The sequence below is a fragment of the Cervus canadensis genome, chromosome 1 (genome assembly GCF_019320065.1).
Source record: "Cervus canadensis isolate Bull #8, Minnesota chromosome 1, ASM1932006v1, whole genome shotgun sequence".
Classification (NCBI taxonomy): domain Eukaryota; kingdom Metazoa; phylum Chordata; class Mammalia; order Artiodactyla; family Cervidae; genus Cervus; species Cervus canadensis.
The window spans coordinates 118,219,456-118,235,073 of NC_057386.1; the positions used below are offsets into that span (position 1 = coordinate 118,219,456).

A 15,618-nucleotide genomic window follows, 5' to 3' on the forward strand; every position below is an offset into this window, starting at 1 on the left:
TGGAAGGAAAGTGCTAGTGAAAATAGCCTGCGGAAGAAAATTGAACGTTAAAGTATTTTCACAAAAATCTAGGCCAGCCAGAGACTTCAACTTTCAGTATGTTTGCCCAAGAAGAGAAGTGATGCTGTTTGAGCTTTTGGCATAAACACAGCCTAGGAGCAGTGGCCCCCACTGCTGTGGCCTTTTGTTGAACATGCAGTGGTGGTCTCTGTCCATCTGCTCACTCCTTGTTGATGGTATGGGGCGGTACTGTAACCTGAGGGGCTCCTCACCGCCGACCCCTGACCCTGTGATCTTCTAGGATCGTTGGTATTGGTCAGAAGGCCAGTGCCGTAGCCCTCAGAACAGGTTCAGTTAAAACATGAACGAGTAAATTTGCTTTATCTCTGCTCAAAGTTGTGCTTTAAACCGCTTCACCTTGTCTCTGCAGTTTCTCCTGATGCTCCGTGGTGCTTTGCTTTTAGGTGTTGACTGTGACATCGACGTTCCCAAAACCATTCAGATGGTGCGGTCTCAGAGGTCAGGGATGGTCCAGACAGAAGCACAGTACCGATTCATCTATATGGCTGTCCAGCATTATATTGAAACACTACAGCGCAGGATTGAAGAAGAGCAGGTACCAAGCCTACACGGCTGACATGTAGATTTTTGGTGTTTTTTTTCCTGGGCAGCTTGGCTTGGATATGCTCTCCTTCTGAGTGAGAGTTCAGGCTTTGCTAGATAACTGTCTTTATCCGAAAAGAGGAAACAAGTTCCCAACCAGGAAGGACCTCTCTGGAAACGAATTATTCCCTACCGCACAACTCTGATTTTTCACTATGGAGTAACTCAGGGAGGGCCACCAGGCCTGACAGATGGGTTTGGGATTTTCCCAGGCTCACCTGGCAGGCTTAGAACTCCAAGCCTCGAAGTTTCCAGCCTGTTCCAGTTTTGATCCAGGCCGCATTCATCCTGATTCCATCTCTTAAATGAATGCCTCACTCTATATAGCACATGAGGGTTGGAACCCCCAATGTGGTCAAGTTGGAAATAGAAACATTTCCATTTTTAATAAGCCACACATAATGAGCAGTGCGGTGCTGCAGCCTTTCCAGTGGACACAAGGCTGAGTTCATGAGGACTGAGGAGACTGCTCTTTTGGGAGCTGTCCTTAGTTCACTGCCCACCCCCACCTCCAGCCCCATCACTGTGCTGCTCACTGGGTAGACGTGATGTCTAAACATCAGTGGTATTTGCCTTCTTTACCCTGTTTATCACCTTCTGAAAAACTCAGCTTCTCAAAAATGGGACTTGCAACCTGATTGAAAGGTTTCTAGCCTAGCAGCCCAGTGGCCACGTTATCAAAGCATGGTCAGCCCAAGTTAGTTAGTGTAGTAGGTTCTCAGTCCATGTAGAAATACTCACTAGGTTGTTTCCTTGTACAAAAACATCTTCAGAAACAGTATGGATATAGGAAGGCATGGTCGAATAATTAACAAGCTCTGTGCTGGTTTTGAACTTCACCGCTTTAAGTCATTGTCTTAATGTAAGTGCTGTGAACTTAAAATAGAGCTTAGAAGTAGAAGTGTTAATCTCTCAGTCATGTCTGACTCTTTGCAACCCCATGGACTGTAGCTCACCAGGCTTCTCTGCCCATGGAATTCTCAGGCAAGAACACTGGGGTGGGTAGCCATCTCTTCTCCAGGGGATCTTTCCAACCTAAGGATCGAACCCAGGTCTTCTGCTTTGCAAGCAGATTCTTTACTGTCTGAGCCACCGGGAAGCCTTTAGATGGTTACTGTAGGCTATTTCATATTCACCTTTCAGTTATATTGATTTGGGCCAGAAGTACTTACTTAAAGCATGAAGTTGCCTCAAAAGAAAGACTTCTAATAAGTAGAGTACAGTACCACTGGTACAAATGGGAAATTACTTGGGAATATTTTGAAGACCATAAGATAGTCTTGCTCAGAAAAGCTGGGGGAAAAGCTCTATTTCATTCAGAAGCTTTGGCTTTTCTTCTGGTTTTGGAGAATTTAGGGACTTTCCCTCCTAGCTTATCTGGCACTTCACATCTTCCTATTACTTACCGTATATGGTCCCTCTGACCCTAAATCTGAAGTTGTAATTTGGATTTAGGAGCTAGTTAAAACCAAAATACCTTTATTGCTGCGCTTTTATTGGGGATGAGGGGTAGGGGAGGTAGAATCACTTAAATATTACAGAATGTAGACTATAGAAATTGGATGTCCCCAGTAATCCCCTCCCAAGGGTACTCGAATGAGTATGTGCATTCGTCCACTCAGCCAATACTTTTCGGTGCCATTACGTGTCAGTGCATTAGCTATTTGGTATATGAACTTTTGATTTAAAAGAAAAATATGTAGGCTTAGATTATATTTGTTTTTTAAAATTAGATTTTGTGGGGACTTCCCTGGTGATCCCAGTTGTTAAGACTCCATGCTCCCAACACGAGGGTTACAGCCTTGATTCCCTGGTCAGGGAACTAAGATCCAGCATGCCACAGAGGGGCAAAAAATAAATTTTTTAAAAATCCACTAATAAAAAGAAATAAATTAGATTTTGTGATATGTTGTTTCCTTCGTTGTACTGTTTGATTCAATGTAGGAACTTGCTACTTGATTTGGGACTAGAGTAGGAAGTACCTTAATTATTAGGTTTCAGTGGCAGACTTAAAAATATTATACCCACGTGATTTTTAGATTAAGCAAAGGAACAAAACTCATTTAGCATAATTAATTATTCTGAAATCCAGGCATTTCCAAAATTATTATGAAGCATTAAGGACCTTTGGGAGTAAAAGACTGTGCTACAGAGGGATAAATGGAAAAAAAGAAAATGACAGGGGTGGAGAGCAGGGGAGAGGAAGAAGAGAAGCCAAGGCAGCATTGGAAGGAGGAAATGCAGAAACAGAGGTGGGAATCTAGGGGAAATGCAAATGAGCAAGACTGAGAAAATTCTCCAGTCTTTATATACCGATCTCACACTCTTCTGTTTACTTGGAAGTTGATTTCTTTTGTTAACTTCCACTTACAGTATTAAAAAGACATTAAAAAAAAAATACACAGAAACTGTAATGGAATTCCCTTAGAACGTTCAGCAAGGTGATATCATACTATTGTACTGTTTAATTATTTTGCAGTTTGTGTTTTTGCACCTAATGTTGTGTATGAAATCTGTTTTGATGTGCACACATACATACGTACATTTCCTCTTATTTTATGATACGGATACATCACATTCATTTGTTCTCTTGGTGAATATTGTTGGAAATAGCACGTCACTGGACATCCTTGTCAGCTCTTCTAGGCTCTTGTGCATGAGCTTCTGAAGAAGAAAATGTTTAAAGTTATAGTACATACGTGCCTTGTCATCATTACCAGATACTAGTGTTAGCACTATCCGTTCTGACGAATTGTGCACCAAAGTGATGGCATAGTTTACCCTCCCACCAGCAGTGAACGAAAGTCACTGCTGTGTGTCAGTATTTGATATGGATACCCTTTCTAATATTTGCTGTTTCTTGAATAATCCTGAAATGAAAGCAGCATTGTATAATGATGAGAACTTTATGGATTAGATTTTTGGAATTGGTTGTTTCTGGGTGAATTTAGGAGGAAAGAGTGATAAATCATCTAACCAGGAGTTCTACTGAATGCAGTTCATTCTGTAGCTGAGATGAGATTGCATTCTACTGATTTTCTTTGCCTTTTTTCCCTCCAGAGTTTATCATTAGGCTGACAATAAAGTATTAAATGTGCTAGGGTTTTTTTTCTGGTGTAGGGGTGGGATGGGGACAATGTGATAAATGTATGATCCTGATAAGAGTGCTGACATCTTTTGTACCCGTGGGCCGTTTCTACTTGGAGTGCATTTATTTCTGGAACTCTTTTCCCACCTGTTTACTTGAAAATCATTAAATGTGTTGCAAGTGAACTATGAAACGATTAGATGCTAATGTGGCAAAGAAAGTGTGAATTCTCTCTTAGCTCAGAAGCAGGTACATTTCATTTAATGCAGTAAGTTGTTAATGCATGATTCTCTCTGCTTTTGAATTGTATGGTTCAAAAGTCCCTTTCACCCGTAGGATGAATTTACATGGAGGTGAATGCCCTGGCATTTGGCCAACGTACCAGTATTCAGGGTTCAACTTATCTATCTGTCCAGCTCTGTCTCTCTCTCTCTCCTTTCTTCTTTCTTGTGAAATGCCTTTTTAACTTCATCATTCCTTCAAAAAAGTCATAGGACTTCACATATGCAACCTTTGCTTTTCAGAAAAGCAAGAGGAAAGGACACGAATACACAAATATTAAGTATTCCCTGACGGACCAGACAAGTGGAGATCAGAGTCCCCTGCCGCCTTGTACCCCAACACCATCCTGTGCAGAGTAAGTAGAAATGAAGGAAATTCTTTTTTCCTGAACATAATCCTTTAGAAAAGCTTAAAAAATGACACATCTTTGCAGCACATGCCTTTCCTTGGTGCACATTATTGTTGCCTGACTGGTTTGTGAGTGTGGCTAGCTAAGCTAAATTGTAATTCACCTAAACTGAAGGCTGCTTGCTACACTGGCTAGGATCCTCGGGGATTATAAATATATCAAGTTCTGGTTCTCCAAGAAGAATTTTATTTTTATTTCAGTGAGGTGGGGGATTGTTGCAAAGGTAGGTAACACCCCTTTTGATGAGTGAAGATTCTTTGCTACATAAAATATTGGTCTAATGGTCCCTGGTGGCTCAGGTGGTAAAGAATCTGCTACAGTGCAGGAGACCCAGGTTTGATCCCTAGGTCGAGGAGATCCTGTGGAGAAGGGAATGGCAGCTCACTCCAGCATTCTTGCCTGGAGAATCCCATGGACAGGGGAGTCTGGCAGGCTACAGTCCGTCGGGTCATAGAGAGATGGACTTGACTGATTGACTAAGCGCACAATGGCCCACACAGTCCTGGTCTAACTTTCCACAGTCAGCAGAAATCCACTGCGGTCATTTAAACCAGGGGTTAGTGAACTATAGCCCCCAGGCCAAATCTGGGCCACAGCCTGTTTTTGTATAGCTCATGGATGGTTTTTAAAGGGTTATTAAAAAAAAAACACAAAGAATAATACATGACAGAGACTGCATATGGCCCACAGAAACTACATAATTTTCAGTCTGGTTCTGTACAGAAAAACTTATGCCAACTCATTTTTTAAACTAAAACATGTGATAGGAAAATATTTGTTAAATCAGTGATATGAATAGCAATTATAAGTTATGATTTTTCTGTATATCCTGAAGTCACTCTCTGGTATAACATTTACTTTTTATTTTCTCCTGCGAGTCTTATGTCTGTTTGCTTCTGATGTGGATTTTTAAACCCCTGCTGGCTTTAATACTCTATATAAACGTTTTGGATAACATATATGAGGTTCGTACTTACATTTGCTTTCTATTTAACATCAAGATGAAATGATGCAGCAAAAGTACGCTTTCCACCAAACTCCCTCTTCCTTCTGGCTGCTTTTTTCTTTGCCAGTGGGCCAAGGGGGAAAGTTGATACTCTGAGTTGTGATCTGCAGTGGAACCAGCACGTCAGGGCTCCGATTTCTTGCCAGAAAGCTTTCCCCACGTGTTGGCTCAACAGAATTAGCTCTGATGACTCCCCTATTACCAGTGGCCTCCTTTCGACCAACAGGTTCTCTGCCTTTCCCCTCATCCCCCTCATAGGGTTCAGACCCAGGAGACCCCAGCCCCTGCTGCTTGTTTCAGCTTGCTCCTCTCCGGCCAGCCCGCTGCTGCTGGTTTCCCCGTCCTCCTGGACTGTTCTGGTCACCATAGAGTCTGGACTCTGATGCCTCCCTGCCCACCAGGGGCCCTAAACCACCAATCAGCTTCGCATTCACATTCACCTTCACATGACTGGACTGGGGACTGAATGGATCTAGAGTCACTGCCTGACCATTCTACAGTTTGCCTTCATGGAGCTCTGGCCATCAGATCCCTCTCCTTGCAGTGAATACCATTCTTTTCTCTGTGCACGCGCCCCTGCTTCCTTCACGGTCTAACCCAGGACCTCGTTATACAGGCCTCCCTTACTCCACCCTCCTGGGAAACAATTCTCTTTGTGCCAAACCCTCGAGAGCACAGGGACTCAAGGCTCTTCACAATGATTTTGATATGTGTTTCTGTCTCAAATCCCCTCCTAGAATGTCAGCTCCTGGGGGCAAGAGCTATATCTGTGCCATACTCAGTCCCAGAGAATGAAGTAGGTGGGTTATAACTATCACATAAGGTTAAAGAGTATGTCTGTGTTTTTGTTAGTGTCTTCTTTCTCTTCTTTTCAGAATGAGAGAAGATAATGCTAGAGTCTATGAAAACGTGGGCCTGATGCAGCAGCAGAAAAGTTTCAGATGAGAAGACCCGCCAAGATGGCAAGCACAGAAATAGGTATTTCAATGGAAGTGGTCTCGGGTTCATTGTTCATATCAATTCAGTTCAGTCGCTCAGTCGTGTCCAACTCTTTATGACCCCATGGGCTGCAGCACGCCAGGCTTCCATGTCCATCACCAACTCCTGGAGCTTACTCAAACTCATGTCCATCAAGTTGGTGATGCCATCCAACCATCTCATCCTCTATCGTCCCCTTCTCCTCCTGCCTTCAATCTTTCCCAGCATCAGGGTCTGGTGAATTTGTGGCATTTCGGAGCTGGCAGATAATCTGTGACTGTTATAACAAAGTGAACCTCCTCCTTTTTAGAAATCAGCCTTCTTTTTCTTTTGCCTATATTTCTTTTTCCAAGCTGGACTCATTTAAATATTGAAATCAAATACAAAATTAATTCTGTTAAGGGAAGGGTTAGCACTTACTGAGAAATGGTTGAAACTGGTGATGAAGAGCAGATATCATCATTCCTGCAATTTTTAGTAAAGTAGATTAATCCAGGCTGTGCTGGGAGAGGATCTCTAGGAATCTAGGAAGTGTGGGGACACGGTCCTGGATGATTGGAGTCAGGATGCCTGAGTTTTCACCTTAGTGGGCCTCTGACTGCCTGCCTGTGTGACACAGGGCACTGGACCTCCTGGGCCTCTCTCTAACTGGCTCGACTCCACACCTTCCAGCTCTGATGCTGGGAATTATCTCCCTTGTACATCTCCTCCTTGTCAATCACCTTTTTAGAGAGTGACCCAAGTTTGTGATGGATGTAACCCAAGAGAATTTAGAAGCTCACAGTTTTTAGTATTTCATGTTGAAGTTCTCATTTCTAATGAGTAGTATATTTAAAAGCTTTAACTCTGCTTTAAAATGGTTTACTACCTTGCCAGACTTTTCAATGTATGTTCCTTAAAAATTCTAATTTCTTTCTTTGCTAGATGTGAACTTTCACCCTCTCCCTGAAAAGATCAAGAACAGATGCAAGAAAGCTTACATGAAGAATGAACTTGAATTTGGAAGACTTGCACTGTGGTTGGCTACCTTTTGATAAGCAAAATTTGAAACCATTTAAAGACCACTGTATTTTAACTTGATGACACCTGATTTCCAGTTACTCATGTCCTCAGATAAGAAGAAATCATCTCTATGATGTAGACAATGTTATATTTTATGGAATTTTATTTTAAATTGAGGAAGCAGTTAAATTGTGTTGTATATTTTACAGATTATGGAGACTCAAATTCTAGTTATTGGCATTTTTTTTTTTCTTTTGATAACCTCAACAGATTGAGTTCCCCCTCCCCTCTTTGTGGGGGATGCTAGGGCACTTGTAAGAGGAAAAATGATTTGGGAAAAGTAAGTAACAACATCCTATAGAAGAGAGAACAGTTTTATTTATCATCACTTATCCAGCAGTGGATAATTCATTTTGATGGCCTCTTATTTTGGCTCAAGAATAATTAAGCCAGTGCCCCAGACTGTCTACCTTTGCATTGACATTAAAAAATCATGGAGGGGAAAGATCATGGGAACTTAGGATAAAAGGCATGCTTTCTTCTTAGCAGTTGACCAATTACCATTCAGCCTGTTGACTGAAAACGTTGTGGTGGGAAAACATTTGTTATTTTTGCTTTTCATTTGAGTAATTGTCTTGTGTTTGGAAAAAAAAAATTGCGTCTCTGGATAACCAGTTTTTGGTTATCATTTGTTGCTGACAAACCACCTCAAAACTGAGTGGCTTAAAACAGCAGCTTGCTTTTCCTCACCTTCTTCAAACTGGGCTGGGCTCAGCTGGGTGGTTCCTATCCTTGTCTTGCTGGTGTCACTCATGTGGTGGGCAGGATGGCTTGGCTTCTCTGTCTGTGTGTGGTCCTTGGGTCTCTCGTTCGCCAGCAGGGTAGCTGGACCACATTCATGGCAGCTCTGAGGCCCCAAGGGTATAAAGTAGTAGCGGCCGCACACACTGAAGACTTCAACCCAGAACTGTCACCGCATCATTTCTACTGCCCCATGTTGATTAAAGCCCAGGCCCAGGCCCAGCCCCATTTTGGGAAGAGGGCACTGCATGAGGGCATGAACTGGAGGTAAGGTTCCTAGGAGGCCCCCAGCGTAACAGTCAGGACCAGTGCCATGGAAAAACAGCTAAAAAAAAAAGTAGCAAAAGTAGGAGCTACTAGTGACCTTGGAAAGCTGAAGCTCGTTATGATAGCTGGTGTAAGCTGGGAGTCGGGCAAGCTTCTTGAACCACTTCTGCTGGCTCTTAGCATATTTTCTGAACCATCACTTTGGGCATCTGACCTCTTAAGGATGGATGTGTTTGTGAGGGCAGAGCGTTTGAGAGCAGAACCAGCTCACTGCCCTAGCCCCTACAGAGAGAGGTGTATGGGGTGCTTTCTTCATGCCCCTGGTTTTAGTCATATCCCACACCCATGCTTGCTATTGGCTGAGTGAGGAGGAGCAGTCCTCCTGAGGCCACTAATCTGACTGAATTAGCAGTAGCTCATTTTTGTTTTAACTGAGCAGTAAGATTTGCTAACGTCCTACCTGAAGTGCCTTCTCCAAAGACATCCCTCTTTGCCCTGTGTGTTGAATCATCATTCAATGAGTGTATTTCAATTAAAGTGTCATTGGTGGACATGGTAAAGATAATAAAATGCCATGGCAACTTTGCTGTTAAGTCATGGGCTCCTTCATCGAATTCTTCTTGCTTTGTCTCTTGAAAAGGAAGGACTGGATCCAGCCCTGGTAGTAGTTCCTTCCTGAGGGCTTTACCTCCTTTAAAATCCTGAGATTTGTTTGAGGAGAGCCTGGCTGCCATTTTCAGAAGACAAAAATGTACATTGGAAAAAAAATAAAGTACATAGATTTCCCCCTACCCACCTCCCATCCCGCCTAGCCATTGAATTTCAGCATTGAAGCAGTGCTTTCAGTGCTTCAGAACACAGGTCTGATCTGAAGGTAATTACCTTATAAGAGGAATGTAAATGACTACTGTCTTGTCAAACCTGTAAGGAAAGAGATTCCAGTTAAGTATTTGCAACGAGGATCTTGCGTCCTGTTATTTTTTATTACATTGTCACATTGAACGGTTCTCATTTCTGCGGTAAATTTTTGACTGTGGACTTTGGGGGCAAGGTCTTTCACCAGCATACAAGGGTTTGATTGTACAGTATATCTGCTGCAGTAACGTCTCTGCCTGTAGCTTAAGATCAGTTGGTTTTGCACTTGGAAACCACCTGATCTTGGCCAGCTTTGTTTGTAATGGGACATTGATTTCATTTAGATTTCCCTCCATAAAGTCAGCAAACTATCATGTGCTATAAACTGATGCTAAGACAAGATTGTAATAGTCCCTAGGGTGCTAAGGTTTGCCATGTGTTTTTTAAAGGTGATTGTAGGTTCTTGGGTAAGGTTACATGGGATGGATTCAGGTGGAGGGACTGTGAAGATGGGTGGGGGCCGGGGGGCAGGGGCTCAAGGTGCAGGTAGAAAAAAATACAGTGGAAATGGAAGTTCCAAAGAGGTGGTTTCTGAGGAAGTCAGAGGGCCTGGGGCCAGAGCAGTCAGTAATAGTTGAATCAGGTTACCTGGGAAATAGGTGTGATAGCTACACGTCTGCAGTCTGCTTCCGGGTTGCTGGTAGACATTAAATTTGCACAATATCCCGTAGCTGGCTAAGTATTTTAAAATTATAAGCATAGGATTTTATATCTGGGGTGAAGAAATTACCTGGCACGTGGTATTTGGGTTTTTTAAAAAGCCAAATTTCAGAGTCTTAATAACTTTTTTAAAAAGGGGAAAAAAAAGCAAAAAGACACCTTGTATTCAGTGTGTGGCCCTACTGAAAATTCTGGTCATCTCTCCCTTTGAAATCAGTGACTCAGTGACTTTTTAAATGTGGCTAAACAGGGATGAGAAAGTACATGTATGATTTTCTTGGTGTTTGTGCATCCTTTACAAAGCCCAGTTGCTTTGGAACAGCCAAGAAAGTCATCAAGATTATTTTTAGGGGTTATTAAGGGGTTATTAAGGGTTTACTGGGGTTTTTAAGAACTAATACAATGTCCTGGGTTCTTTCTAGTGCAGAGGAATGTGGAAAAAGGTATGCAATTGTGAAGTGCTTTGTTGTAGCTTATTAATCCACGAGGGAAATTTAGGCTGTAGACATAAGTACAAACCCAGTGCAGTTTTTGTTTTCTGTATGTTGTTGGGGGAATAAAGTTTTATATAGCAAGCACATGGCCTCCCTGATTTCAATATGCCTTTATTAGGATCTGTATTAGCCCTTAATTTCTTTAAAATCTTTCCCTCTTCCTCTTGAAAAGTAAGTTCCAAAATATAGTTTATTGTATCTTCCATCCTTAAAAAGTTTGTTCCTTTTTCATTACGGGCAGTTCACACAAGGCAAAAATATTAAACAGTTGGTTTTAGTGTGTTGTATAACTTTGCTGTATATCAAACTAATTTTTACAGGTTTTCATCCTAAACCTCAAATCATGTAATTAATAATTTGCCTGTTTATTTATGACCTAATTGTGATTCTTTTATTAATAAAAGCTAATGGAAAAGGATCCTTTATTAAGTTGATGACTAGACCTACAGTTAATTTTCCTGCAGTATATGAAGTATTGTACCAGAGTATTAAAAGATATGTAATATTTTATTGATAAATCTATCCTTTAAAAGGAATACGTTTTAGGATGTCATCATTTTGATGTGAATCATGTAAATGTTGATAATATGCACTGTTTATTATACATTTAGTGTTTCAAGAGATTCAGTTAATTGCCTTTTTGCCCACGTATATTACGTAGTCTATTTGCAATTGTTTTAAAAAAAAGACATTAAAAAGATAGTTTATGTAGAGGAACGTTAGTGGCTGTTAATTGTCTCCCCACCTGTATTTATGGGTGTAGTTCAACTGCTTTGCTAGTTGCAAAGCTGCATTATCAGAGTAAAAGTGTATTTGTAAACTGTATGGGAACTAAAAATTAGGAATAAAACCCTTTTCTTATATTACAGTATTTGTCATTTACTTCATCAAAAATGTCCAGAAACAACATTGCAAAGCAACTGTACTCCAAAAAATTTAAAAAAAAAAAATGTCCAGGAAAAACTGGGTTTGTATGTCCCTGATCCTCTATATTGGCCAGATGCTGACATTTAGCGACTCTTACCTAGAAGGGAACTTGGAATATAGAATGAATGAATCAGTTCCTTAAGCACTTACTCAGTACTTACTTATAGAGTAGCTCTGGGAGACACAAAGGCAATTTTATTCGAAAGAACTTTTAAGTAGTGAATAAAAAATATGTCTGTGTAATATATAGAAAACATATAGAACTGAATATAAACAGTATCGAGTGGGGCTCTGAAGTAAAGGTACGATAAAGGAGGCTTGCAGGAGGAGTAAATCATGTGACATAGGACTTCAGGTCTCCCCTTATGAGTAGATTTAGGTCTCATCCTCAAACAGGGCCATTTGCTGCTTCTGACATTGCTACACAGAAAGAAATCCTTTCTTATAAATAACAAAACAGGTATTCCTTCTGTATTATAAATCCAAGGAGTGATCTGTATTATTTACTTACTTACACTTTTGTAAAATACTGTTGCCCTCCTCTTGGTCTCAGCTGAGTTGCCTGTATTTAGATGCAGCTGGTTTGGTCATGTATCCATTCAAGAAACACAGAGCCCCTGTGAAGTGCCGAGTGCTACGTCTGTCCGTATCGGGTCACTGGGGCTGAGCAGTGAGCGGAACAGAAGTGGTGGACATTGTCACAGTGGTGATGCTGTAACACGGGAGCGAGGCCTAGTACAAGTCAGAAGGTAGTTAGCTGGGGATTCCTTGGTGGGCCAGTGCTTTCAATGTCAGGGGCCCAGGTTCAATCCCTGGTCGTGATCCTGGTCGAGGAATTAAAATCCCACAAGGGACTTCCCTGGGAGTCTAGTGGTTAGGACTCCACCTTCCAATGCAAGGGGCTTGAGTTCGACCCCTGGTCTGGGAACTAGGGTCCCACAGGCTGTGGGGTGCAGTCAAAAAAAAAAAAATACCACAAGTTGCATGGTGCAGCAAAAAAATTAAAGCAGTTAGCTATACTTGGGATAAGCGCTACTGAAGATGCAGGACAGAAAGACAGGCAGGAAAAATGGGAATTAGACAATGAATTTCAAATGGTATGAGAGTTGTAAAGAGGAACTGAGGGTATCTGTCAAGGGAATTTTCACGAGAGGAGGACTTCTGTTGGGTTTTCATACCGTGGTACTTGTGTGTGTGGAAACTGAACAACAACAACTTTGGTGTGTACTCTTTGGGGTTTCAGAAAAGGTGTACACTGCTGGCCTGGAAACTCTCGTTCCTCTTCAGCCTGCCTGAGATCCTGAGTTGTACGTTAGATGTTAGTTGCTTGTTTGTGTCTGACTCTTTGCAACCCTTTGGATTGTAGCCCGCCAGGCTCTTCTGTCCATAGAATTTTCCAGGCAAGAATACTGGAGTGGGTTGCCATTTTCTTCTCCGAAGGATCTTCCCAACCCAGGGATCAAACCCAGGTCTCCTGCATCGCAGGTGGATTCTTTACCGTCTAAGCCACCAAGGAATTTCTGTATATTAGACAGCAATGGCAATATCTTTGACTTGTCATGAAAGAACTTTCTAGTTCTATAGTTCCTACACATAAGAAAAGTCCCTAAGAAAATGTGTAGATTAAAGGGCAAAGCAGGAATCCCCACAACAAATTAATTGTGAATGGAGTGCTAAGGCTATATTTAGCTTGTTGTTGTGTTAGTTACTCAGTTGTGTCCGACTGTTTTTGACCTGATGGGCTGGGCTGTAGCCTGCCAGGCTTGATCATCTTGTAAATGAAAAGCTTTTGAAGAAAGCACCCAGTTATTGAATCATGTGCATGCTTTTGTATCCACCCATTTGCTTTGACTGATTCTTCACCAGCTGAGCTACCAGGGAAGCCCATACAAGAAGCAGTTGGAAAAAAAAAAAAGGAGGTGATGGTGACCTGGAGTAAACGGTTTTATTGCAGGTGCTGTTTTTTTACCCCTAGGAACTAAGTGAACTTCCAAACACTGAATTTGAGCCAAAAAGAGTGATTTGCTATTTTATCAATAGCCACAGTTACTAGTGAGCTGATAGTCTTGTCATTTGAGGTTAGGTGAATAGCATCCTGATATAAAACACAGCTACTCAAACAAGAGTTTATAAGAAAAAATCTTATAAGCATTTTTATGGACAAAAAAATTCATGTGTTACTTAGACTTGTCTCTATCTGATAAGACCGTAGAGTGTTTTGGGTACAAACTCTCTTTCATTCAGCAAAGATTAAATCCTTGCTAAAGACTAGACACTGGGGAATAGATGAGTAAAAGTTCTGTTTTGACATGTTCAGTGTAGTCAAGGAGACAGATATATATACAGGTAGTAATTTGATTGGAGTAGACAATAAGGGTATAAACTGAATGGTTACATAGAGGAGTAAATTATAGGGGAGTTAGAATTCAATGTTGGGGGTCCCTTAAGCTTATTCTTGACCACGAGGAAGCCTCTCTGTGTGTTTGTGTGTGTTTGTACAGAGAAAGAGGGGAAGAGTGTGTGTGTGTGTGTGTGTGTGTGTGTGTGTGTGTGTATGTGTGTGTTTGTAGAGAAATAGGAAAACTGTCCTTTAATTTTCTTGTGGGTTCAGTTAAGGTCAGTTTCTTAGCTTCTCTTTCTAGAAATGAACATGCAAGGCAAATAGCTGTTTCCCTTCTTCTTCTCTTTCAACTCTTCTTCTCTATTCATCTTTGAACAAAGGAGAATAATTCTGTTTGTCATGATCTGTACCAATGGCAGTTCTAGGACTCTGCTGGACACATTTTGCAGCAAAACATAGTGCATATTTTATCAGTGTCTTTATCCTCTATCCATGCATCTGTTCACCACATTTCTTAACCATCCCGTTCTTGGTGAAATATAAAGTCACTATTTGGATAATCTAGGCTAGTTTTGTTAGGACTTCCTAGTATAATTTAGAGTATAACTATGGTTTGGAATGAGCCATTTCATTCTGAATGTAATCACTGTTGAGACCACACTTTTCAAGGGAAAAATCAAGTTCACCTCCTAAGGCGAAGGATTTTTTTCCCCTACATTGTAAATGTTTTCATATAAATTCACAGAGTTACATTGCAATTTAGTTTTACAATTAATAAATGTTCCTTTATTTATTAATTCAGGACTCCCCTAGAGAACGTATGTAATCTAGGCCTCTGAGTTTTAACAGCTTGACAGAATGTATCTTCCAAGTGCTGGTATTTTTTTTTTTTTTTGGCTCTACAGCTTCTGGGATCTAGTTCCCCAACCAGAGATCCAACCTGGGCCCTTGGCAGTGAAAGCTCAGAATCCTAGCCGCTGGTTGTCATTCAATCACTCAGTTGTGTCTGACTCTTCATGACCCCTTGAACTGCAGCACACCAGGCTTCCCTGTCCTTCACTGTCTCCCGGAGTTTGCTCAAACTCACGTCCATTGGTCCATTGAGTCAATGATGCCATCAACCATCCAGTCACCAGGGAATTCCCAAGTAATGGTATTTGAATGTGATCTCATGATTCATGAGTTCTTGTGTGTTTGTCTTTATTTTTAAAAATGTTTTTAATTGTAAAATATGAATAACAAAATTGAACGTTTATACCTCTTTTAAGTATATGTTATGGGGAATTCTCATTATTGTGCAACATTAACCACGATATTTCCAGAACTGTATCATCACCACTGAAATTCTGGACCCATTAACCAATATGTCTGTTTTTAAAAAATTTCCCTCCCTTAGGCTTAAAAAATTGTGTTTGTTTTTTGAATGCATAATAAATTCACTTAGAACAAAGTGGAAAATATTCAGAAGAGCATTTTTTGTTGTTCAGTTGCTGTCGTGTCTCTTTGCAACCCCATGGACTGCAGCATGCTAAATTTCCCTGCCCTTCACTGTCTCCCAGAGTTTGCTCAAACTCATGTCCACTGAGTCAGTGAGGCCATCAAACCATCTCATCCTCTGTCACCTTCTTCTCCTCCTGCCCTCAATCTTCCCCAGCATTAGGGGCTTTTGCAATGAGTTGGCTCTTTGCATCAGATGGCCAAAGTATTGGAGCTTCAGCTTTAGCATCAGTCAAAAGAGCATACAGTGGGAAATCTCTTCACACCTGTCTCCTGTGAACAGTGTTT

The 15,618-nt window shown here is 41.2% G+C and overlaps 1 protein-coding gene across 4 annotated transcripts in view; it reads left to right on the forward strand.

Moving 5' to 3' along the window:
* PTPN11 (protein tyrosine phosphatase non-receptor type 11) overlaps positions 1-11,431 on the forward strand; it is a 65,274-nt gene extending 53,843 nt beyond the window's left edge. For all 4 annotated transcript variants that reach the window (XM_043439476.1, XM_043439493.1, XM_043439468.1 and 1 more), the window contains exons 13-16: positions 465-616; positions 4,276-4,388; positions 6,324-6,426; positions 7,351-11,431. In XM_043439476.1, coding sequence (XP_043295411.1) covers positions 465-616; positions 4,276-4,388; positions 6,324-6,393 — 335 coding nt within the window. In that variant the 3' untranslated portion in view covers positions 6,394-6,426; positions 7,351-11,431. The remainder of the gene's footprint in view (positions 1-464; positions 617-4,275; positions 4,389-6,323; positions 6,427-7,350) is intronic.
* Positions 11,432-15,618: the final 4,187 nt, after the last annotated feature.